This window comes from Eptatretus burgeri, chromosome 17 (genome assembly GCF_056783735.1).
Source record: "Eptatretus burgeri isolate ZD-2024b chromosome 17, Ebu_testis_v1, whole genome shotgun sequence".
Classification (NCBI taxonomy): domain Eukaryota; kingdom Metazoa; phylum Chordata; class Myxini; order Myxiniformes; family Myxinidae; genus Eptatretus; species Eptatretus burgeri.
The window spans coordinates 46,611,423-46,627,076 of record NC_140977.1 but is presented as its reverse complement, the minus strand read 5'-3'; the positions used below and the strand labels follow the sequence as shown (position 1 = coordinate 46,627,076).

Below are 15,654 nucleotides of genomic sequence, written 5' to 3'. Positions count from 1 at the left end.
AACTCTGTGATGGACATTCCAACTTGTGAAGCACCGAGCTGTCAGATTATAATAGGGTCAGGAATCGAACCCAGACTCGACCCGAAACCCCTCCCTCTTTCCCTGCCCCCCCCCCTAAAACCTCTGAAATCATGAAAATAACATCATTGATAAATGAACCTTTTAAATGATTGTTATTCCTTCTCTCCTACTCCCTTTCTCACTTGTGTTTCTTTCGTCTCCTCTTTCCTCGTTAATTCGTAAGTAACTCACCAAATGTTTTGTTTTTTCAATACCATGTAGGAAGCGATGTGGCCGATGCACTTCCTCATCTTGAGAATCCTGAACACACACGCACATGAAAGAATATTTCATGGAGTTTGATCAGCATCAATCAAAGTTGGTGTAACAAGGAAACCATCCTATCGAGAATGCCCTCAAATCTTTATCCTGATATTGTTGATGTCTGAGTTGAAAATGGGATTCATCAGAAAACATTATGTTATCCTCCCTGGGTCTCGTCTACCGAGCAAAGGCTTGGCATCGTGATGAGCAGATTGACAGCAGGAGGTTGATTGGAGACTTTTGAAGGATCTTTTTATGCACCGAACATGATCAACCTATGACTAAAGTGAGGTCGTCCTTTCAAACCTGATCTCTGTGCGTCATATTGATAAGGAATACCTGGTTAGGAGGGAGTTATCTATGGTCTCTCCAAACTGTGATTGATTTGCCACTGTCTCATATGCTACTGAATTGACACCTGTGTTTCTGAAAGTCAGGTCAGGTCAGGTATTGGAGCGTGAGCCGGAGCAGCGTATCACTGCTTCCACTTTCCACCGGTACTCCAGGGGCCTCCATCTGGCCATCCCCCAGGCAGATGCGTGGCCCATCCCCATCTCCTTGAGATGCTGATCAACCTGTTGCAACCACAAGGCATGTGGTCGGCCCATTGGCCTCCTCCATTCACAAGGCTCCCTTGCTGAGAGAATCTGGTGAGCAGGATCAGCGTCAGGAAAATGAGCCACATGTCCACACAGCAGCAGCTGATGCTCACGGACTATGCAGGTAACAAATCTCATTTGAGTCTCTCTTAGAAACCACTCGTTGGACACAAAGTCAGACCAGCGATAGCCAAGGATTCTCCGAAGAGACCTGGTACCAAAGCAATTAAGTCTCCATCTCAGATCCCTGGTCAGAGTCTCACATCCATAGAGCAAGACTGGAAGCACCAAGGACCTGAAGACTCAGACTTTCGTCCTCCTGCAGATGTACCGGCAGCGCTACACCCCGTGATCCAGTGAATACATGACTCCCCAGGCCCGACACAGATGTCTATTGACCTCTGGCTCACAGCCAGCAGAGACATGAATATCACTGCCAAGGCAAGTGAATCTCTCTGTGACCTCAACATCCTCACCACAAACAGGTACAGACAAGATATCAGCATCCAATACGTCATTGAAAGCCTCGATATTCGTTTTGACCCAGGAAACCCTTAATCTCAGTGGTGCCAACTCCTCATGCAGTACCTCGAGGGCCCCCCAAAGGATGCCCAGAGTCTCCGCAAAGACCACAACAGTCTCCGCATCATCTGCGAAATCAAGGTCAGAGATCTTGACATTCCCAAGCGATGCACCGCAGCTTGATCTCTCCGACATCCTCCCCAGAATCCAGTCCATACAAGTGCTGAAAGTGTGGGGCCAGTACACACCCCTGACGAACTCCCGTAACAACTGGAAATAAACCAGAGATGGTACCACCACATCTCACAGCACTCTCAGTACCAGAGTAGAGTTCAGACATCAGATTGATCAGTTTTGGTGGCCCCCACGAAGATCAAGAATTCTCCAGAGGGCAACCAGATTCACTGAATCAAATGCTTTGCAGCGATCAACGTAGGCTGCAAGTGGCCGCTGCCAAAACTCTCATCTGCATTCGGTGAGGACCCAAAGAGCAAGTATACGGTCAATCATTGACCTCAGATACAAGCAAACACTTTCTGAAAGTGTTTGCTTGGATATGGCTAACATTGGACAAGTCTCCATCACAGTGACGTTCATTTTGTCTCAATATTCAATTTGAACTCGAGGACAAAATTATGAAAGTTTTCGCCTGAGCTCAATGTGGAGGATTTTCAAGGTGGGTGATGCACATTCGAGAATGAGCAGCATTCTGAGCAGAATGCACTGTGGGGTTAACATCCTTACATCATTGAACGAATGAGGGGTGAATGAAGCACAGGCTTCCGCACGAGTTAAATGGCCTTCTCCAAAGTCTGAGTGTGTTTGTAAATGAAATCAGGGTTTTCAAGAAGAATTACATTTGTGGGGGTGGGGGGGGGACTCATAAATACTCACATTGTCTTCCGAGGAATCAAAGAGAGTGCCCTCAGGTTGTGGCTGAAAATATAGAGAGGGAATTCATTTTGAGTAATTGTAGAAATTACAAACTCATGAATGAGAAATTTAAATCAATCAATAATGAAAGACTATTTCTATCAAGTCTTCCTTTGCCTCCAACGCAACTTCTCTGAATTTCCCAAAAACTTCTCTGGAGGCAGCAACGGCTTACTCTTCGATTATTCCAGAACACTTGACGCGACATCACGTGTGTGTTTCAGACATTTGGGGAGAATATGTCACCGTCTCCTTGAAACTACTGGGAAATCACCGAGCATGTATTTGGTGCATTTTAATAAAAGTGTGAAAAGTTAATGAATCGACACTAGATAATCAGATATGGTAATTATCAGTTTTACAAATCTGACATTTGTGTTATTTTATTACCTTTACAGTCGTATTGGTTGTGAATCTTAGCATTGCACTGAATCGACCAGAACACCACCGCCTTCTCCAACAGCGCTTCTACAAACAAAGCAACACAAAACATTCAAATATTACTTACTGTTTTGATTTAGTATATAATTAACATTGGTAATGTAGAGGTTTAATAACGTTACAGTGGTCACCAGACCAACCGGTTGCCCATTTCGAATCAGGTGAGACATGTTTTGAACGACCACGACAGTCCCCCGCCTCGGCTGCTTCTAGATCCCGCTTTCAGAGCCACATAACCGTACAGATGAAAGTCCTTGAGCCAGACAAGTGCCATGCTAGTTGCAATCACATGGCAGATCTTAATCTTCAGCCAAGCAAACAAGCTACATGATGCCAGCTATCCATCCTAACAAGACCACAACAGATTTCTACCTTTAACAGGGTACATCAGAACCATGAGACGAAACCGTCAGAACAAGCAGAATCGGGCAGAGAGCGACGAAAGTGTTTTATACATGTATTAAGTTCACAAAAAGGGAAGGGATTTTGGCAGTGAAGCAAAGAAACATTTGGATTCCCCCAATTACCCATTACTGACACCTGCCCATATGGCAAAGATCAGGTATGTACACATTCAACTTCACAAAATAACTTGGGCCTGCTCGGGCGGGCCAGCTAAACAAAATAAAAAATATGCTTGACAAAGGGATACATTTGTGGGAAAAACGAGACAGCTATCTGACCTGTGTGACGGGTTCTGTAGGACCCACCATGCCCCTCAATGGAGGTTGTACGAACTGGATGCTCACAGCACTTTGGAGGTGTCAGTCCCCACACGACTGCAGTGAGATGTGTCTAATGGATGCTTTGGTGTTTAATAGTTGATGCTCAGTCTTCAGGCACCACTCACAAATGGCTGTGAGGTTTCCGCCAATGACTCCCAGCCCATTAAGATGCCCTGCTTTCTGCTGTCTTCCACGTCCACCCCAGCTCCGTTCCCAGAACAGCAAGGAATTGCAGCGTTGAACGGCACAGCGAACGCAGGCGAGCAAATAGAAATGTGCAAGGGACCAACCAAACAGCGAGCGAGCACCCGAACAAGTAACATTGCCTTTTATTTAATCGCTCGGGGTGTGGAACCATACCTACAACTCTTTTGGATCCACTTGGTGCTTCCCCAAAATTAGCTGTCTTACGAAGGTTCATGAATGCTTGTTTTTCTGTGCTTATGCTTCTGAATTGCTAGTGACTTGAAGGGTGAGGTGTTAAAGCTCGTTTGTGTTGGAAAGAGTTGCTTGTAAGGGAGTGGGGGGAGGATGAAAGACTGATACGGAAAAATACATACAACGACATGGGAAACTGGGTTTAGCGAGAAAAAAAACACACGAGTTAAATTGGATGTCTCTCTATTACATACGAAACACATTTATTCATCCAGAGTATGATATGTTTAACTGAACAGATACTTACAAAATAACTAGTGCTATACTAAGGATTCTTTAACCTCTCGGGATAATTTCCACAACAATACTACAGTAAAAATCCACATTAAACAAGTAAAAAAGACGTAAAATGTCATAGCCCCTGTAAAAAACGGACCATGCATGTCTGAGAAATGGTCGGAGACACATTTAGGTAACAAAATGGCCACCAGTCGACCATCTTGATTCTGATCTCGAAAAAAAAAAATGACTTGCCTATGTAAGCCATCATTCATTATCTGTGTGACAAGTTTGAACATCGGTAAATGCTTGTCCAAGAAATGGTTGAGGGCGAATTCGACACTGGGTTATTTTTTTTCAATTAAATTGGCCGTCAGTCGGCCATATTGGATCTGATGTCAAAATAAATCTAGCATCCGTTGAAGACAAAGTCTTTGATATCCCCGCCATAGTAAATGAAGATTAACAAACTAATATTCCCTAAGCGTGTGTAATATTTACGTGAAGTTTCCCCTTGATCTGACCAGCCGTTCTGGAGAAGATGTTTGAAGGTTTTAGGGTAAATTCAATATGGCCGCCAAACCATGTGACCTATCAATTAGAAATTAACAAACTTCTGAAAGGATGTCTTGGGAAAAGTGTATGTGAAATTTTTCCTTAATCTGTCCAGCAATTCTGGAGAAAAAGGTTTTTAAAATTTATTCATTTTCAATCCAAGATGGCTGACGAACCATGTGACCTATGACATCATAAATTTACATTCTGCCTCCAATCCTCCAGTGGAATACGTGTGTGAAGTTTCGTGTTAATCAAATGAGGTGTGTTTTTCTATCCAAGATGGCCGCCAAACCATGTGAATTGTGACATCATAATTTTTACTATGTATGCAGACATGATGGAAGATGATAGTTGCAAATTTTCGCTTCGTTAGGTTATGTGATTCCAGAGAAAACATGATTTAATATTTTTCTTGAATCCAACATGGCTGCCAAACCATGTGACCTATCAATTAGAAAATATCAAAAGGCACCAGTTCACCACTTGCTTGATATGTGTACCAAATTTCGTAAATATATCTTGAGGGGATTTGTAGTTAGGCTCCGGAAACGAAATGTGACGGACGGACGGAACCCATTTCTATATCCCCTGCCAACTTTGTTGGTTGGCGGGGGATAAAAAAAAAGACGTGCATATGTATACCATCATGTGTTGTCTTTGTGCCAAGTACGAATAAAATTGGTCCATACATGTCTGAGATATGGTTGCGGATGTACGCACGCACGCACCGACATGAAAATCGAGACCAAATTCATAAGCCCCCATTTTGAACAAAGTCCAACGGGGGCTAATAAATATACATATGACCTTTCCTGCTGTTACCCATCTGAGTACTTGTCTCATCATGCTGTACAAGTTTAATGTCGTATATTAATGTGTTGATATTTATTTTGCCATATGTAGTTTATATAAATATATTGAATAAACCAGAATGATTAATTGACCGATTGGAACAAAATAATATTATTATAAAATTACTATCTATCTCACTTTTGTGTCATTTTCTGACTGGGCAGGAAGGATACCCAAGAGTTATTGCCACTCCGAACAGTCCAATCTGGGTTCGAATCTCTACTAAGCTATAAACTGCCATTCTGATGATTCCAACACAGGTGGGCACTGCATCAGATGGACAGCATCACCTCAGTCATGATGCAACCGGCGGCCTGAATTCAGAATTGAATCCCAGTCTAATATGCATTCGTGAATATAACCACGGTATGGTTTATAATGGTTAATCATGGTTTACAAAAGGTATTATACTACTAATCAATTTGGAACAATGTCATGGTGAGAAGTCACTGGTTTTGTTCAGTAATCTCTGTGTAGTGTCCCCTGTTTTGAACCACAACCCCAGAAACTCTCAAATCATTAACACCAACTTCATCTGCTCTTCAAACTTGCGGGATTTTATTCCGAAGACCCAAAAGACCCCGAAGACATAGATGACCCAAAAGACCCAAAACATCCAGAAGACCCAAAAGTCCCTGAGGACCCAAAAGACCCAGATGACCCAAAAGATCCAAAAGTCCCTGAGGACTCAAAAGACCCCAAAGACTAAAATGATCTCGAGGACCAACAAGACCCAATAGACCCTTTAAAACTCCACAACAAATGGATGAGGTGTGTGTGTGTGTGTGTGTAATTTTTTTTTTGTGGAATTCTACTGCAGCATTCTGATGTGGAATGTAACACAACAAAATGATCTTCACGACCTCTTGAGCTGATTTGGCTGAAAAAACAATGAAAAAAAAACACAAATCCGTTACAATTCCCATGTTTTAAACACACTCCATGTAAAGGTATAGAAAGCAGCTTAATACGTCCTTCTTCCACGAGATGGCATTCTTATTACAAAATGAATAACCAAAACAACACCATTATAACAAAGCATATCTATCTATAATTCCAGCAATCTTTGTGTGTCTGTCTGTCTGTCTGTCTGTATGTGTGTCTGCGACCGCCGTTTCTCGACAACCCCTGGTCCGATCTAATTGAAACTTGCCAGGAATATTGCTGGGGCCCTGTGGATGTGCCTTTTCAAGGTTTGATATTAATCGGACAAGCGGTTCCCAAGTTATGGCCATTTATTTATCAACCAATGACAGGACACGGTGCTATGACATCACTATTGACGTCACAATGAAATTTTTTATTTTTTGTACGTATGGACACGCACGTACGGCCACGCACGTACGGGCACACAGTTACGGGCCCGCACCTAGGGGCATGCAAAAGTATTAATCAATTATAACAATATTTACAACAATAATGAGAATAGTATCATGCGCCAATAATAATAGCGAACATGTAATCCCCACGTTGGCCCCAAACACGTCTGGGATCAGTGAAAGGCAAGCTAATGCTCCAGCAGTACAGCAGGCAGGTCCGCAACAAGGCTGGTGAAGGCGAATGAAAATTGGGTCCATCGGACCAACGGGCCCACTCGTTCATAAAACCACCCACAATGATCTCTGTAATACCCATTCTCTTTTGTACCTGCACGACCATTCTCCACTTGTTTATCGATTTCAAAAATATTTTACATTCAGTAATTGTAAATCTGTCACAAAGAACATCGATAAAAAAATTCTATGATTCCAACACCGAGAAACCAAGCAACCGAAGATGGTCTTGCTCACTCACCACTGGCTTTGCAGTGCAGCTACTAATCTCCAAGCAGAGAATCAACAGCAGCGGTATCAAGATCCAGGGTCTCATCGTGGATGGATAGAGAGAGACGCGAGAGAGAGAGAGAGAGAGAGAGAGAGAGAGAGAGAGAGAGAGAGAGAGAGAGAGAGAGAGAGAGAGAGAGAGAGACGCGAGAGAGAGAGAGAGAGAGAGAGAGAGAGCAAAAGAGGAAAAAGAAAACTCGTTCTCGCACCGCACTGACTCTTGTTGGAAGAAATGTTGTTTATGAAGGTCCAACTTGGCTGGAGAAACACAGGGTGGAGATAAGGGAGATGATGAAACTGCTTTCACTGGGTTCAGTTGTGGTGGTGGAATGTGATGGTGTTCATGTGTTCCCATCCTTATACAACACGGATTGTTTGCTCTGACATCGAAATGTGGAAAATATTAACATTGAACAAGTTTATTTGTTAAAGTCATCAAAATTTAGTATTTAATATTGTAACATGCTGAAATGGCATTTAGGTTAATCCAAGGTTAGGGAAAACAATGCTGTGATTGGTGGACAGCAGAGTTGATTGGAGAATGATTTCCAGGGTCATCAAAAGATTTGGGTTTCACCAACAGAAGCCCATGGTAAAAGCACCATAATAGAGAACAAACAAACAAACGAAGCCTTTTATTCTTGCGTTGGTTAAAAAACAGCTTGAAATGAGAGGTTCAATAAGGAATATGTCCACTAAACCTCATCTAATACATCTACCGGGGAAGCTTTTAGTACTAAATGTTGCACTATCTGCACCTTATGTGCGTAAATATGCAATTCTTGTGTACGACTTTGTTTTTACTGACGACATGTCGCAGGTCCACAAGAGCTCCATGCAGCTGCTGCTGCAGCTGCTGCTGCAGCTGCTGCTGCTGCTGCTGCTGCTGCTGCTGCTGCTGCTGCTGCTGCTGCTGCTGCTGCTGCTGCTGCTGCTGCTGCTGCTGCTGCTGCTGCTGCTGCTGCTGCTGCTGCTGCTGCTGCTGCTGCTGCTGCTGCTGCTGCTGCTGCTGCTGCTGCTGCTGCTGCTGCTGCTGCTGCTGCTGCTGCTGCGGTGGATTTTTGAAATGTGCACCCATTGGTCGGACAGCTGCCCGACCACACCCACAATGGTCGCTTGACTCCACCCACCATGGCACCCAGACAAAATGATATGGCCGCCATCTTGGTTTTCTGGTGGGCCGAACACATTCGGTCTGTCGGCCTCCGCTGCACTGACACACTGTCCGGGGTTGTTGCGTCAAATTTTGATTGGCTTTGTTTGGGTTGAGTGTTAAATCACGATGAGGGACCCGGAAAAATCGAATCATATGTCAAATAAAAATAATTATTAGTAAGGTTTAATCAAGCCTGTATGTGCCTCTAAAATAAATAGCGTTACCGGCTCCATATTGGGGTTAAACATCCGTAACGATGTGACAAATCAGCTCGTTCTGATATAACCACGGCAGAGGCTGACGTGGATTAGAGGAGTCCCGTTAATGTTTTACTAGCGCAGTAAATGTGCGTTTCCCAATTGGTCCGTGACCGGATTTTTTAAAGCCAATTCACTCGCGCTTAATGGTGAAGTCCCGTATCTCGAATGATCACGTGGTGTACTTTTACATAATGAGCTTTGTTCCATTGTTGATTTGGCAACCAATGGCAGTAGTGGGGGCGTGTTTTTTATAAATCTGTTTTCTAACCAATCATTTTGCCCCACACTACTATCGGGCTCTTGGACCTCCCCCTCGAGGGCCGAGCGGAGAAGAAGGCTTTAACGGGATTGTGAGGAAGCTTCCCTGCATGGCGGCTCGCGATTTACACCTGGCGGCTCGTTGAAATGACTCACGCACTTGAGTTTCACTGTAGTTAAACTAAGGTTAACCAGAGTTAAACCACATTCGCAGCCATACCTTCAGTGACGCATTTCCTCTCTTGACTCACGGAGTTTCGTACCATGCGTCTGTTTGTTGCCCTTTCCTCAGCTGTGCGTTGCTCTCTACACCAAGCAGAGCTTTGTACTAGGTGTCTTGTTTGCAGCCAGATCTTCAGTGGTCTTTGCTCCTTTCAACCGCAGGACTGCCATCATCGAACCCCTTTTGGTCAGCAGCTTATTCTCACGGACACTGGTCATTTACAACACCCGAGTCACCGAGTGGATCATATTATTTCACGGACACAACACTGAATTGGTCCACTGGTGATGCGCCATTTCTTGCTTCTTATTACCCTCACCACAGGAGAGCATATTGCATTTGTGTCCTTTTGTCTGTTTGTCTGTTTGTTTGTTTGTTTGTTTGTCCACACAGAACGTGAGTGTGGTTTTTCTCTGCAACCGCTTATCGCATTGACACAAAATTTTCACCACAGGAGCAACTACTCACGTAGAATGTTTCAATGATAATTAGGATGCCATAGATCACGTGGTGTGGCAGCCATGTTGGAAAAAAGGAAAAATTGTGGACCTATGTATCACTGAAACTGGAACGTGTTAAAAAAATGAAACTTGGCACATGTGAATTACTCGTCGTGGAGAATAAGTGTGATTTTTGAATAATGTCATACGTGCCTTCATTATGACATCATAATTGCATAAGTATAATGCTACATCCGATCAGTCTAAAAAATGTTGAGGGTCATCTTGGGATAAATTGGTCGACAGAAAGAAATTGATGACATCATCAGTCACGTGGTTCGGCAGCCATTTTTTTTTAAAAACCTTCAAATGGCTGAACAGATTGAGGAGAATCTTTACATGTATGACTGCTTATCCATGTAGAACAAAACGTTCACACATATGACATTATAGGTCACATGGTTTGGCAGCCATATTGGATTTACCCCACAACCTGTAGAAATCTTCTTCTCCATGCCTGGTATTGGCTTAATGGTGAGGGTGGCGGGCTTTGGATCCAAGGGTCCTGAGTTCAAATCCCGTTCAGCTGTTGAATTAATACCAGGTGGGGTTAACTTGGCCTGTCATCCTTCCGAGGTCGGCAAAATGAGTGCCAGCATGCTGGTATACTGTGTCGGAGTGGCGACCCGTCCAGGATTGTGCCCAATAGCCAAGGAGACTGCTCAAGCAGTGCCAACGCTCTGCACAGAGTATGGTCCCAATCTCCTCCTCCTCCTTCTTCTCCAGAACAGCTGGACAGATTGAGGGGAAACTTTACACAAATGTTCTCCAGGTCTTGGGGATAACAGGGTAATCACGAATAATTGATAGGTCACACAGTCTGGCGGCCGTGTTGGATTTAGCAAAAAAGTTTTAACTTTTTTTTTCTCTTGATTTGCTTCATCAATCGAAGTGAAACTTCACAATTATGATCTAGTCCTGATGGGGAATACAGGTTTTAAATTTCAACATGATCAGACACATGGGCTGGCAGCCAGATTTATTTAATCTTTTTGATCTGGGTTAAAAAATAAAATGAAAAGACTCACTTGGCTGTGCCTGGTTGGGTTTGAGGGTGGAGGAGTAGCAGCTGAATCCCGAATCGTATCCAGGTTCCTCCTGATGACTTCATGTTTGCTTTTTGCTTGTTTGGGTTCCTTCTGATTACTCTAATGCAGAACTGTACCTGCAGTACTTGGTCTTCCATTTATTTATTTTTATTTTTATTGTATGCATTGTTGAGGCTCGTAGGAGAGCTAACACATAACGCACAGGGAGGAGAGCATGAGACAAGAAGGGTGGGAGTGGGAAGGACAAAACAGTGGGGAACAGAGACATTGGGAGATCTGTGGAAGGGAGAGGGATGGGGAGGGGAACATGAGGTATACAAGATGGATATTACAGGGACTTTCAGGAAGGAAAGCAGGGAATTTGAAGGAGGTGGGTTTGGGGCGGATTAATGGGGGTAGAAAAGATCAAGGTTTTGAATGGAAGACGATAAGAGGTGGTGGTGAACAGCTGTATTGAAGGCCTGGAGGAAATAATGGGATTGAACAGAGTGAGGGAGTTTATTCCAAAGACGGGAAAAAAAGAGGAATGAAAGAGTGAAGGTGAGCAGTGATTCGTGATTTTGGTGGTTTTACCAAAAGGGGGTTGTTGGCAGACCTCGAACGCCCTGTGGAAATATGGTGGGGACAAATCGCAGACACAGCAGGGGGGCGGGCTAGACTGGAGAGGAGACGGTATAAAACAGAAAGACCACCGACTTGCCTGCGGTGAGAGAGTGAGAGCCCCTAAGACTCAGCCTCTTCACGGAAGATACCAATGATCCGAAATGTCTTGGTTTCCATAGTGTGAAGCCGAGAAAGGTGAGAGGCAGGAGCACCAGTTCTAGAGGATAGAGCAGTACTCAATCAGGCTGTGGACGAAAGCTTTGTATGTGGTCAGGAGCTCCGGTGGACCGAGGAAGGACTTTGCATGACGAAGGATTCCCAGTCGGCAACTGGCTTTGGAGGCCAGGTTGGAAATTTGGCTTTCCCAGGAAAGATTATGGCAGATAGTGAGACCCAGAATCTTGAAAGAAAGGACTTCTTCCAGAGGTTTGTTGAGAAAGTAGATTGGGGGGGGGGGGGGCGGGGTTCCAAACGGTCCTTTCGGAGAGACATAGTGAGAGTGTGAGATTTGTCAGGATTGAAAGACATGTTCCACGTGTTGGACCAGTTTGTGATTTTATCCAGATCTGCAGAGAGCGAAGAAGTTGCTGCTTGCCGTTCTGAGGGATGACAGATGGTACGGCAGAGGGTGGAGTCATCAGCAAAGAGATACAGAGGATTTTCCAGAGAGTTGGAGAGATCATTGATGAGAACTGCCACTTTATAAATGCTGTCAGTGATGACCGGGTACCAAGTCGTCCCACTTTGATGCATTTGATTTTAATTGAATTGATTTTAATCCCATTCTAAATTCAATTGAATAATATACGTCATGGGTCAGGGTCCGTCAGGTGTCCGATCAAAGTGGGGTTGCATCAAAGTGGGACATCTTGGTACCCGGTCATCACTGCCAGCAGTTATAAAGTGACAGTTCTAGTTATGTCTTTTATTAATTACACAAACGCCACACAAAACAAGTTCTGGCGAGGGTCTGCAATCTCTGATTGCTCTTTTTCTTGTTTACATTTGCTTTCGTTGAGTTCTCTGGAATGTAGAGTATTTGTATGATTTATTTATTTATTTATTATTTTATTAGTTATTATTGCCCTTCTTGTTATTATTGTTACTAGTACGTGATCGTACGTGCACGTGTGAATTAATTTGGACCTTCTCGTCTCCCCCTTGGTGAAATCTGCATTGCAATTTACTCTTCGCAACTTTCTATCATCATCTACCATGACAAAGGGTTATGAAGAGCTCAGGATCTCAACCTTGAGGATTGAGACGTTGGCTTATAGTCATTGCTGCAATATGGGAACACCGCTTGGATGGAAACAGTAGAAAACTGATTTGAATGATCAGCTTCACCGAGAGGCCGGTGCAACGGAATAAATAAAATGGATAAATGTGACGAGAGAATACAAATATCAAATATATTCATACAAGTACTCTACATATTGGTGAACTCAACAAAACCAAATGTAAATAACAACAAATAAATAAATAAATCATGCAAATACTCTACTTACTGGAGAACTCAGCTAAACCAAATGTAAATAACAATAATAAATGAATAAATCATACAAATACTCTACTTACTGGAGAACTCAATTCAACCAAATGTAAACTGGAAGGGCACTCGGTAGAGCGCATACCGCCACCATGTAATACCTGATCCACGAGAACATATCAGGCCCAATACATTTTTGAAATATGCCCTACAGTCCGATATCGTTTTTGGCCCTTTCTCTCAATGGTGAAAAATCACTTTGAAAATTAAATAATATTCATATCCAGATCCGCATTTGGATATTCACCAAAATCGAATCAATTCGTCGTGGTCACACACCCAACATGTCCACCAAGTTTCGTCCAAATCCGTCCACAACGTTTTGAGATATCGTGCTCTATATTAGTTTAGCCCCATCAATGGTGAAGAATCACTTTAAAAATTATCAGATCCGGATCTTCACCAAAATCTAATCAGTTGGTCGTTGTGACAGACCGAACCTGCCCACAAAATTTAATGCGGATCCTTCCACAACTTTATGAGATATCCTGCACACAAACAAACAAACAAACAAACAAACAGGAAGAAGACGTCATGCAGAGCACAATCTATCTATAATTCCAGCGATCTCTGTGTGTGTGTGTGTCTGTCCGTCTGTCTGTCTGCGACCGCTGTTTCTCGACAACCGCCAGTCCGATCTGATTGAAACTTGCCAGGAATATTTCCGGGGACCTGCGGATATGCCTTTTCAAGGTTTGATTTCAATCGGACAAGCGGTTCCCAAGTTACAGCCATTTATCTGTCAACCAATGACAAGACATGGTGCTATGACGTCACGAATGACATCACAATAAATGTGTATTTTTTTTTGCACGATTGACGTCACAATTCTTCTTCTTCTTCGTTTGGTATGACGTCACAATCGACGCTGGGGACCTGAGTATGTGCCTTTTCAAGGTTTGATATCGTTCTTCATCCGTTTCAGCTGTTTCCCAAGTGTTTCCCAAGATTTGAAAGCTGTATATTCAAGGCTCCAATCGAAGGAACGAAGCTGCACGTACGGGCCCGCACTAGTCCATCTGTCATTCCAGCAATCTCTGTGTGTGTTTCTGTCTGTATGTCTGTGTGTCTGTATGCGACCGCCGTTTCTCGACGACCACCAGTCTGATCTGATTGAAACTTGCCAGAAATATTGCTGGGGACCCGCGGATGTGCCTTTTCAAGGTTTGATATTAATCGGACAAGCGGTTCCCAAGTTACGGCCATTTATTAGCCGACCAATGACAGGACACGGTGATATGACATCACTATGACGTCACAATGCTTCCTTTTGATGTCACAATTGACGCTGGGACCTGAGTATGTGCCTTTTAAAAGTTTGATGTCGTTCTTCCTCCTCCGTTTCAGCTGTTTCACAAGGTTTGAAAGCTGTTTTTTCCCAAGGTTTGAATTAATTGTTCAATTAATTAATCCCATCCCAAGGTTTGAATTTTCCCAATGGAAGCAGCTGTTTCCCAAGGGTTTGAAAGCTGTTTTTCCCCAAGGTTTGAATTAATTGTTGTGCTTGGTAGACATTTGTGAATACATTTACAGAGGGCGAGAGAGGAGGATGAGAGAGGGGGGAGAGAGGAAAGGCGAGAGAGGAGGGCGAGAGAGGGGGAAAGAGGGGGAAGTGGGGGGTGAGAGAGAGGGGCGTCACAATTCAAGAGAGGGGGAGAGAGGAGGGGCGAGAGAGGGGGCGAGAGGGGAGAGAGGGGGAGAGAGTTATATAGATTATCTATCTATAATTATAGATAGGCGAGAGAGAGGGGGCATCACCATTCAAGAGAGGAGAGAGAGGAGGGATGAGAGAAAAGGGCGAGAGGGAAGGAGAGAGGGGGGAAGAGAGGGGGGAGAGAGTGGGTGTGAGAGGGGGGTGAGAGTGGGGGCGAGACAGAGGGGCAAGAGAGGAGGGGCGAAAGAGGAGGAGGAGAGAGAGGAGGGCGAGGGAGTGGGGGCAAGAGAGAGGGGCGAGAGAGGAGGGGGGAGAGAGAGGAGGGCGAGAGAGGACGAGAGGAGGGAGGCGAGAGGAGGAGCGTCACAATTCTTCTTCTTCTTCGTTTCATATGATGTCACAATTGACGCTGGGACCTGAGTCTGTACCTTTTCAAAGTTTGATATCATTCTTCCTCATCCGTTTGAAAGTTTTTTTTATTTTTTATTTTGCATGTACAGCCACGCACGTACGGGCACGCACCTACAGGCACGCACCTACGGGCCTGCACTAGTGGTGTCAATACTGAGATCTATCTCAATGCAGGGCTCATGGTGCCAAGACTGAGATCTATCTCATTGCAGGGTTCATGGTGCTGAGACCAAGATCCATCTCAATGCAGGACTCATGCTGCCAATACTGAGATCCATCTCAATGCAGGGCTCATGGTGCTGAGACCAAGATCCATCTCAATGCAGGGCTTATGCTCCCAATATTAAGATCTATCTCAATGTAGGGTTCACGGTACCGAGACCAAGATCCATCTCAAAGCAGGGCTGATGGTGCCAAGACCGAGATTCCATTTCAATGTGGGGCTCATTCTACTGATATCCATCTCAATGCAGGGCACATGGTGCTGAGATCCATCTCAATGCAGGGTTCATGGTGCTGAGATCCATCTCAATGCAGGGCACATGGTGCTGAGATCC

General features: G+C 44.1%; 2 protein-coding genes across 4 annotated transcripts in view; one reads left to right on the top strand and one right to left on the bottom strand.

The window, feature by feature from the left end:
* Positions 1-5,871, top strand: part of LOC147009978 (uncharacterized) — a 32,138-nt gene extending 26,267 nt beyond the window's left edge. For all 3 annotated transcript variants that reach the window (XM_085863318.1, XM_085863319.1, XM_085863317.1), the window contains 2 exons: positions 3,750-3,860; positions 5,776-5,871. In XM_085863318.1, coding sequence (XP_085719444.1) covers positions 3,750-3,860; positions 5,776-5,857 — 193 coding nt within the window. In that variant the 3' untranslated portion in view covers positions 5,858-5,871. The remainder of the gene's footprint in view (positions 1-3,749; positions 3,861-5,775) is intronic.
* The window catches only part of LOC147009977 (uncharacterized), a 74,521-nt gene extending 66,984 nt beyond the window's left edge, over positions 1-7,537 (bottom strand). The window contains exons 1-4 of the mRNA XM_085863321.1: positions 7,406-7,537; positions 2,769-2,846; positions 2,340-2,381; positions 253-321 (exon numbers count right to left, since the gene is read on the bottom strand). Of these exons, the coding sequence (XP_085719447.1) occupies positions 253-321; positions 2,340-2,381; positions 2,769-2,846; positions 7,406-7,480 (264 nt within the window). The 5' untranslated portion in view covers positions 7,481-7,537. The remainder of the gene's footprint in view (positions 1-252; positions 322-2,339; positions 2,382-2,768; positions 2,847-7,405) is intronic.
* Between the last annotated feature and the right edge of the window lie 8,117 nt (positions 7,538-15,654).